Below are 9,297 nucleotides of genomic sequence, written 5' to 3'. Positions count from 1 at the left end.
GAATCCACACAACCCATGGATTGTAAGGCGAAATCTCTACCCGGTCACAAAATATCTGGCTCCGATTAACATTTGTTTTACAAAAAGTTTATAGTTGTGTCACTTTATAACGTTATGTGAAGGTGTGTAGGTGTTATCGGTCTCTTACTCACCGACATTATAACAGAAAAGAGTCAGAGCCAGATTTGTTTGGCTAAATGTTATGTTCAGAAGTGAAATATCAACGATGTAACTTCATTTTATTTTTATTTTACTTGACAATATATTTCGATACTTTTGTATCATCATCAGGTCTAAAAAATAAATAAAAATAAAAGTTAAAAACAGTAAAACTGCTAGCTAAAAAACTTCAGTATTTACACGTCAAATACTCTCTATATCAGCTCAACTCAAAGAATGAGCTCAAATTTTCAAACGCCAGTTGTAAGAATTCAAAACTGGCATGTGATAATTGATCAATCATCCCATGATAATTGATCATTTATCCCATGAACATTCAAATTCTCAAGACAAGCGTTCTACTTTTGAGCTCATCCTTTGTGTTTAAAGAAGGCTTAATGGCTTGAATGCATAAGGCCTCAAGGGCCATAAGATGAAATTCCGATTTAGCTGATTGTGCAATTATTTTCACATCATCCATTTTAAGTTCAACATTACAGCTACGAAAATGGCTTCCCACTGGTGTATTAGCATTCCTGTGCTCTCGAATACGGGATAGTAGATGTCTGGCTGTTTGCCCAACATAACACGACTGACAGCGTGAACAATTTATCTGATAAACTACCCAACTTTTGTATTCTTTTCCAACAGGTGTTTTCAACAACGTTTTAATTTTTCGTATCGTTAAAATAACTTTCACTGGAGCACCGACCCTTTTTAATGAATGTTGAAACTGCTCGGTAATTTTACCTCGATATCGAAGAAAAAAAACTTTTTCATTTCTGGTTCCTCATCCTTTTGTTCTTCTGTTTGCGGAGGTTTTGTGATCTTTTCAATGGTCTTTTTAATAAGTGGTTCGTAAAATGAAGGAGGATATTGATTCTTTCGTAATATGGATTTTGCTTTTTCGATGCTTGATTTGAAATTTTCAGGTGTACTGCAAGCACGATGAATTCGATATACTATCCCGGTGACATTGGACTTCTTGTACTTGATCGGTGCCAGTGCATGGAAGTTCATTGTTAAACCAGTATCAGTATTTTTCGTGTACCATGTCGATGTTAATTCATTTCCAGAATGTATGATCCTCATGTCTAAAAATGGAATACTACCTACCTACTAAATGTTATGTTGTTTGAGATTAGATTACAATCTCTCATTGAATCTGTTCTACTTTCTTATTCGTGATTTGATTGATATAGAATCGACACAATCTATTGAGAGCCGTAAAATCATCTTTCAAAGTGTGCTGTAAAAGTAAGAAAAGAAGTTGCTTAAGACAAAATCAGCGAGGTGTACTATCGGACTATAACTAGTAACGACGAATTAGGTTTCTGTAACCTTTGCAGCACTTTCTGCAGGCTATTCCAAAAGACAACGATTTTCCTTTTAAAACTGAAGAAGAACTCGTTCAAGCAATCGATAAATCAATACCTTAGCATATTGACAACAATTCTTTCCTCCACTTGCTAGACATTTGATCAAGGACGTTTTACCAACTGAAATAAAAAATGAGACAGGTGAGAAAAAACAAGGTTGTAACAAACCAATGGTCTTGCATGTTTTGGAAAGATTATTTCTGTTACTTTCATTTCAGATATTTGCCCTTTTTGGCTAATATTTCTGGCAATCAGCACTTAAAATAATAATGATATAATTATGCACTATCCCAAGGGCTTTTGTCATGTTCAACAACACTCTACTCGGCGGGTGTGACGCCGGGTGACGGCTAGTCTGTTACTAAAGAGGTCGAAAACAAAATCATTACTAAAAACAAGCTCCTACCTTTTCTACCGCCGACGATGGATATTGAAATATTTGAATTTTTTTTATTAGTATTATGCATTCTACAAAATATAAATAAATAGAATAAAATATAGGTGATCATCACTACAAAAAGAAGCCAAGTTGAAAAATCATTGAAGTTGAAGTTGGAAAGGTATTTTGAAGAGCAATGTCTGCATTTTGAAGGAAATTCGAAAAGAAATGACGGCACTCTAAAGGGAAAGAATCACATTGATATTCATTCTAAGAAAAAAAATAAAAACACTCGAAAAAACAACATAAAACAAAAACGAAAAAAAATTTACAATAGTAAAAATTATACAATATGTAAAATTGCAAATATGATAGTAGATTGGGAGGGAAGAAGAAAAGAACAGATTGTTGCATCGAACACCCACCGCCCACCACCCAACGTCTGTTGTGTACATAGTGTAAACCAATCTCGACGCTTCCAGCGGAAAAACCGAACCATATAAAAAGCCAACTATACTTTCTACTACGAGAATTCATTATAAACAAAAAACAAAAATATTCAAAGAATGGATAATAATTTAAGTCTGTGATAATTGATATCATCATCTAGAGTACAATCAATTAATGAACGTGGCAGCATATTTCTATGCTGACCAAATATCCTCAGAGCTCATTTTGGTTTGTTTTTTGAATTTAATAATTGAATAACATTCTATAAAAATGGGCTTTCTTTGCATTATGAGGCGGGCGTTTGGTCCATCTGATTTGTGGCGGATGGCGTTGCAGCTGTGGCGGAGGCGGGTTGTAATTCTTTTATTTGTTTGATGAGGTACGTCTTTTCATCATTAAATTGCTCATCTTCTGCATGGTACGAAGAAAGATAAATACGTGAATTGCTGCTATGAGGAGACAATAGCAAGTTTCTGTGTTCGAGATAAATCGAGGGGGACGGTATAGAGCAAAGTTGACATGGGGCCGAAATCGCCGTCAACTTTGTTCGACGACGGTAAAAATACCAAAATGCCGTCGTCTGTTTATGTGAGCAAAGGCGACATAGAGCCGTACATCAATTATTCGACATAAACTCGGTATTGTAGGAATAGGAATGAGGGAGTCCGAAGTATGGGAGGTTAGTGAATGCAGTGGAAAGCTAAATTTTTGTGGGATGGTACTACCCATCTGCACTTTTAAGCTTCTGGATTTATTTGATTTCTAACGGGTTTTAAGCTACATGCGATTTTGTAAAGGCCTGTGAGACGGACTAACTTACACTTTTGGTTTAGCCTCCTTGATAGAAAAATGAAGTCAGTTTCTCTGAATGATTCCCTATTAATAGCAAAGTAAACAAACATACCCGTCCTATCGGCGTGAAAGTGCATCAAAAACTCTACCAACTTTTCTTTATTTTTAAGCAGGATATCTAAGATAGGAGGCGTTTTGATGGGGTTTGCCACAAACACCTGAAAAATGAAAGGGGAGTATTTTTTAAGAGAAATTCTAACTTTGAACATTCCGACCTAATAAAAAACACAAAGAAGCCATGTTACTGAGCTTCATTTGGTAGTAATATAATTAAATATCTAATTATTTATCAAACAAAGAGAAAATTCTGAAATCAGCTTTTGTTTAAGTTGAAAATATCTGATCCTTGTATATATCGAAAGCTAGCAGTCAGAACATAAATAGCAAACAGTCTAAGCCACAAAAAAGAACTTGCGGTACGAAATCTGTTAGTCAAAAATACTGGGTACCTTGAAAACTTGGAAAGCTTCAAACTGGATATTCGGACTTTTATCTCTCAACATATTCATCATTAATTTTAAGTTTTCCGGATTGCTTATATATTTCGTCATCACTACAAAGTTGTGTCGATCAACTCTAAGTAACAGCTCTCCTAATAGCTGAAAAGGAGAACACATTACACAAATTTGATTTCAAATAACTCTTAAGTTCCAAATAAACGCACCCTCCTCCGCTTGTTAATTTTTCGACTCCCCCGGACCTTATTAGGACCCCTCCCACCCCCGTTTATCAATTTTCAAGAACATTTTTAGTTGTCAAAGAGAAGGCCCCTTATTTTGCTCCAAATAGACTAATTTTAGCCTAAATTTACCTTACTTTTTGGGATTTCAGAGGTACAATTTCCAACCCCCCGGCAATTAGGTCCCACCCGTTTATTAAAATCTCGAAATTTTTCCATCCCCCCCCCCCTTATTTGGTACCTAAGAGTAAGGAAAAAACTTTTTGTAAAAGGCAGCATTAATGATAATTATCTATACAGAAAAGTTTTCGCTGAATAAATATATAGAGAAAAAACTGTGACTTTCTTTTGATTTAACTACTTTTGAATCAGAGGAAATATTCCACTCTCTTAAAACTAACAAACAGTAATATAAAATAATATTTGACATACTTTCAAAGATTGGCGTTTTGTCACATACTTTTCAGAGTCTAACAAAACTCTATAACATCCAAAGAACTGAAAGAAAAAATCAAATCAATTTTTGAAAAAAAAACACTGTATTAAAAATAGAATGCTGAAAGTTAAAAAGGGGTGACCAGCAGATTTTCACATTTATATATATTATAATAGAGCAGCTAATTCTGGGAAGAACTTTTGCTTGCACCATAATTTGAAATTGTTGCAATAAAAAGTTATACCCAAACAGCGTCAGAATTTCGCAAAGCCTTTTAACGGTCCAAAGGAATCATGGGTAATCAAGATCAACGCTCTCAAAAAACATCTTCCTGTATGTCCGTAGGTTTTTGTATCAGGATGCCGTTATTGGGTGCAACGAGGCTCCTTTTTATTGTCCAGTTCATGTTCTGATTTTCCTTCTTACTTTATGCATGTACAATCCATCTTTTACAGCGTTCAACTCTTCTACTCTTTCTTGGGCAGATAGTCACTTAATCATGACTAACATACACCACACATAACCATTATATAAACACGCACCTAGAGCTTAAGACCTGAAACCCTTCAACACACACATTAACCACTGGAATGAAATCAGTCCTAATTACCCATGATTCATTTCGATCATGAAAAAGTGAAATGAAAATTCACTTGTACTCATTCAGTATTCAACCCAAAATGAGGATATTCCAACATCAAACGATTTTTCCCTTTTTGCGAATGTCAACAAAGTAAAAACATTATCACAGAAAAGGTTCATGAGATTGATCATTCTAAAAAGTATTTTTTTTGTTAATAACTTTTAATTACGACATTTTCGAAATATGGTGTAAGTAGTGGTTTTCTTCTTAGAATTGCTAAATCTTACAAATTATCTGAAAATGAAAAACACCCATCCTTTTGTTTGTTACCTTTTCATACTCATCTTCAAGAAATTTGGAACTGGCCATTTTGTGACGTGTCAGAAGATCCTAGCAATAAGAAGAATATAATAATATAGTAAAAATTTGATGTAGTATCTTTTTATCTAATAAAATGGTTATTCTTAAGTTTTCATAAATTTGAGCCTTGTGATATCTAGGGCCTGCGCAACCAGAAGGTCCAAGGGTGCTTTTTGCAAATAAACAAACTGGAAGGCGAATGAAAGCTTGAGAAAATAGATCAATGCAAACAAACAAACGTAACAAAAGAACATAGAACAAAAGAGTAAAGGTTCAAAAAAAGAGTGGGGGTTTAAAAAAAGCCACTTTATTGATTGACCCTCAACTTTGCTAATGAAGGTAGGGACTCTATCACAATAATTAGGTTGGGGGTTGCTGATTATGAGATAACATTTTTTATTTGTTGTCTTTTTGCAAATTGATTAAGAGATAACTATGTGTTTACCTTGAACGTACTGAAGGCATCTGAGGCCACATCGAAAGTTGATAATTCCACGTAATTAAATAAGTTATAAAATTTAGGGGATCTGATTATGAGAGCAGCCAGAGGCTCGTAACGAATACATTCTCGTAGAATCATTCCTGCGTTGACAGCTATTTCTGGTGTCTCATATCTATAAAGAAAATAAAGTCCCTCGTGAAAAATACAAGAAAACAACCGTTCTTGAGATATGAAATTTTTTTACCACTTTTATTGGAACAATTTTTGAAGGTTATATTACTATATATTGTATTACTATTTGCTTCTTTTCAACAGTGCTCATTCAAAATGAGTTTATTTCTGTGCATTGTCTAGGTTGACAGCATTTTTCAAATCAAAAAACTATATACGACTTTCACCGCCTCCAACATGAGCACAACCCTTTTCTTTGAAATCCTTAATTTCAAATTGACATAAAAGCTTGTACGTTGAGAGTTAGAGAATGGTTTTCGTACCATTAAAAAGGTAAGTTTACACTTTTGCATTAAAGTTTATGCCCTTTTAAATCAAGTGATCAGGAGTTAAAGCCTTATGTTTGGGAGTAGGTAAATTAGCAAATTCAAACCGTATATACATGTCTCCTGGGTTTGGAGGGTTTTAAGTCAACATGAGTTGTGTACCTACATTGTTTGTCAACAAAAATTATCAAATGCATACATACCCTTTTAGTAGCGTAAAAAGGACTTCATTTTGATTGTGGATAAAATCAACAGTGGGTGCACGAGCACCACTCTGTCTTCTTAACAAAGCACCAAAGATTTGAGCAACATCTTTACGTGCCTGAAAAAAAGAGAAAGTTTGCATTAGTCTTATCTGCAAAATAGAAGCTTGGAAATGTGAAAAAACTTGTTTCAGAGAGCTTGAAAAAATTTGTTTTAGAGGTAAGGAGCCCAACATAAAACAACAACTGGAAATAAAAAAAATGCTAACTTTTGAGCATAAACTAAAGTCTATTCACGATAAGTGTGCACTCTTTTTTCATTTACCTATAACTTTTGAAGGAATTCTTCAATCTTTATAAATTTGGTATCATTGGAAAGATATTAGTGAGTGGAACAATTTGAAATAAAAAAACTTTAAAAAGATTATAAAAATGAAGATGAAAATGAAGAAGAAAAAAACGAAGATCTTGTAGAAAATTGCTATAACTATCATTTTCACTGAAGTGAATCCTTAATCATCGAACGTCATCACTGTGAAAAAAATTCTCAAAAATAATCATTCAGTCAAAAGATATCAAACAAAGTTATAAGCTGATTGACGTCTAAAAACGCTGTTTTCTGCAGTTTTTTGCTGTTTTTTGGGGTCAATCACTTATTAACTTTGTATCATAACTTTATATTGAATAAATATTTTAATGAAATTTCTTCACAGTGATGATCTCCTAAGATCAAAAAATCTTTCCAGTGAAAATGAAAGTTATAGCACTTTTCTACAAGATCTTCATTTTTTTCTTCTTCATTTTCATCTTCATTTTTAGAATTTTTTTAAAGATTTTTTTATTTCAAATTGTTCCACTCACTAATATCTTTCCAATGATACCAAATTTATAAAGATTGGAGAATTCCTTCAAAAGTTATAGGTAAAAGAAAAAAGAGTGCACACTTATCGTGAATAGACTTTAGTACATAGCTTACACTAACATGCCACCGCAGTAATATAATATTTAAAGAATTCTATAATAAATTGTATAATCATAACAATGTCAATTGCAAGATTATAAGAAATGCATGGGGACAAAAAAATAGTAAGTAAAGTCTGTCTCGAAATAATTTGCAGCTGGAGAAAAAAATGGCTGTAACTTTTGATAGAATTCGAATCAAATTGCGGTTTTGTGCTCGTTAAAAAGATATTTGTGAGTGGAATATTATCAAGTAAAAAAATTGAGAAAAAAAAGGTAAATTAAAATGAAAAATGAAGAAGAAAAAAATCAACTTCTTGTAGAAATGTGGTATAATTATCATTTTCACAGGAGTGATTCTTCAATCTTAGATCATTATCACTGTCAAAAAATTTTTCAAAAATATTCATTCAATCAAAAGATATCAAACAAAATTTATTGCTGGTTGACTCTATAAAGTAGTAAAAAACGACAAAAAAAAACGAAAAAAACTGCCTTTTGTCTACTCGAGTACCTAATAAACGTACAGTAGAGAATAAACGTACAGGGTCGAAAATGGAGGCATGCAAACCTAATTGAAGGATCTTTTTAATGAGGTTAGGGGGTAAATATTGGGTAATTTGCTTTCTTTTGACGAGTAGAACAAACCTCAAAAGTCAAAGATGGATATTTATCATTAGAAACAAAAGTAGGCACTTGAAATTGAGGAAAATTTTTGTTAAAATTAATAAACGTACATGTACGTTTATTAGATACCCGAGAGTATCTTCCTTGAGAGTGGTTTGTACATGGTAGCAAAACAAACTTCCAATTTACATGGAATAGATTTTAAATGTAAGACGGGTTCAAGAAACGAGCTTGTCGGAACAGGTTGACGAGATAAAGCTTTTAATGCTTTAAAGATTGAAACATAAAAAATAATCAGGAATAATTAATTGATTTGATTATTGATTGATTTAATTACTGATTGATTGATTGATTGATTCTCTATTGCTACTTTGCCTAATAAACAATAGTCAAGAGGATACTGCGGATAAAATTTATCAAAAAGTTCTGCGTCATCTTAAATAGGGCGAAATAGAAACCAATCCTAGCTAAGGCCCGGACTCCACTCGCCTACGCTTTGATTGTACTTCTCAAGCAAAATCTTTTATGTTGTTGGTCAAAAGAAAAATAAGATATGCCATTGTGGTCCATTCAGACGTACATCGAGAAAAGTTGAAATGCGCCTAATTTTTTTTAAAGTGCATAGTACTTTTTCATGATGCAATCTTTTCTCCAAACTAAAAGCTGATTGAATCCATTAAGATGATCGCAGCGCAGACAATGAAGAGACGTGCCTTCAGGAAGCTAGACTTTTTGAGTTTATAGCTATATACTTTCACTTTATGGTGTTTCTGTATGACTGTCTGTGTGCCTAGTCTAACCACCGTTAAATGCCTTCGGGAAGGTCCCTCCTAACTTGGAAAGCCAGAATTGGAGCTATTTCACCAAACTACTGGAGCGCAAGTTATTACGTAGGCTATCGCAACTGAAAAAGTTGAATGTATGCGCCTATACAAACTTTTTACAGGTTTTTTCAAATAGATTTACCACACTGAACAAACAGTGAAAACACTCTAAGTGAGGTAAATCTATTTTGAAGACCAAAAAAAAAGTTTGTTTACATCGATTCACATTCAATTTTGGATTCATATGCTACATTCTACTTTTTTGTACTTTGCCGGTATCTTGTTTTAACGTTTCTGTAAGACTGTCTGTGTGCCTANAAAAATCGAAGCGCGTCTCGGGAATTGAATGACAAATTTTGGTGGTTAATTTTGGTGCTGCACGTTTTATTTTTTTCCAACTTTTCAAGTTTTAATTAATTGTCTTGCGAACTTGATTCAGGTAACTCTCATCCTTGTTGTTGAAATGT

The 9,297-nt window shown here is 33.5% G+C and overlaps 1 protein-coding gene across 1 annotated transcript; it reads right to left on the bottom strand.

The window, feature by feature from the left end:
• Positions 1–2,223: 2,223 nt before the first annotated feature.
• LOC136802586 (calcium-binding protein 39-like) lies at positions 2,224–6,670 on the bottom strand. The gene is made up of 7 exons (XM_067059340.1): positions 6,420–6,670; positions 5,723–5,891; positions 5,248–5,307; positions 4,331–4,396; positions 3,669–3,818; positions 3,272–3,377; positions 2,224–2,778 (listed from the first exon to the last, which is right to left on the bottom strand). The coding sequence occupies exons 1-7, from the start codon at positions 6,653–6,655 to the stop codon at positions 2,654–2,656; spliced, it is 912 nt and encodes a 303-aa protein (XP_066915441.1). The 5' UTR covers positions 6,656–6,670; the 3' UTR covers positions 2,224–2,653.
• Positions 6,671–9,297: the final 2,627 nt, after the last annotated feature.

The sequence above is a fragment of the Clytia hemisphaerica genome, unplaced genomic scaffold, assembly GCF_902728285.1.
Source record: "Clytia hemisphaerica strain Z4C2 unplaced genomic scaffold, Clytia hemisphaerica genome assembly, whole genome shotgun sequence".
Classification (NCBI taxonomy): domain Eukaryota; kingdom Metazoa; phylum Cnidaria; class Hydrozoa; order Leptothecata; family Clytiidae; genus Clytia; species Clytia hemisphaerica.
The sequence above is the reverse complement of the archived record's forward strand: the minus strand, read 5'-3'. Positions and strand labels throughout refer to the sequence as shown.

What these genes read in the sequence shown, in the direction of transcription:
- LOC136802586 (XM_067059340.1), bottom strand. Translation starts at nt 6,655, where the DNA reads ATGTTGGGCTCCTTACCTCTAAAACAAATTTTTTCAAGCTCTCTGAAA. An exon ending in ATGCCTTCAGTACGTTCAAG is followed by an intron (nt 5,308 to 5,722) that starts GTAAACACATAG and finishes TCTTATTGCTAG; the next exon opens with GATCTTCTGACACGTCACAA. An exon ending in AAGCTTTCCAAGTTTTCAAG is followed by an intron (nt 3,378 to 3,668) that starts GTACCCAGTATT and finishes TTCATTTTTCAG; the next exon opens with GTGTTTGTGGCAAACCCCAT.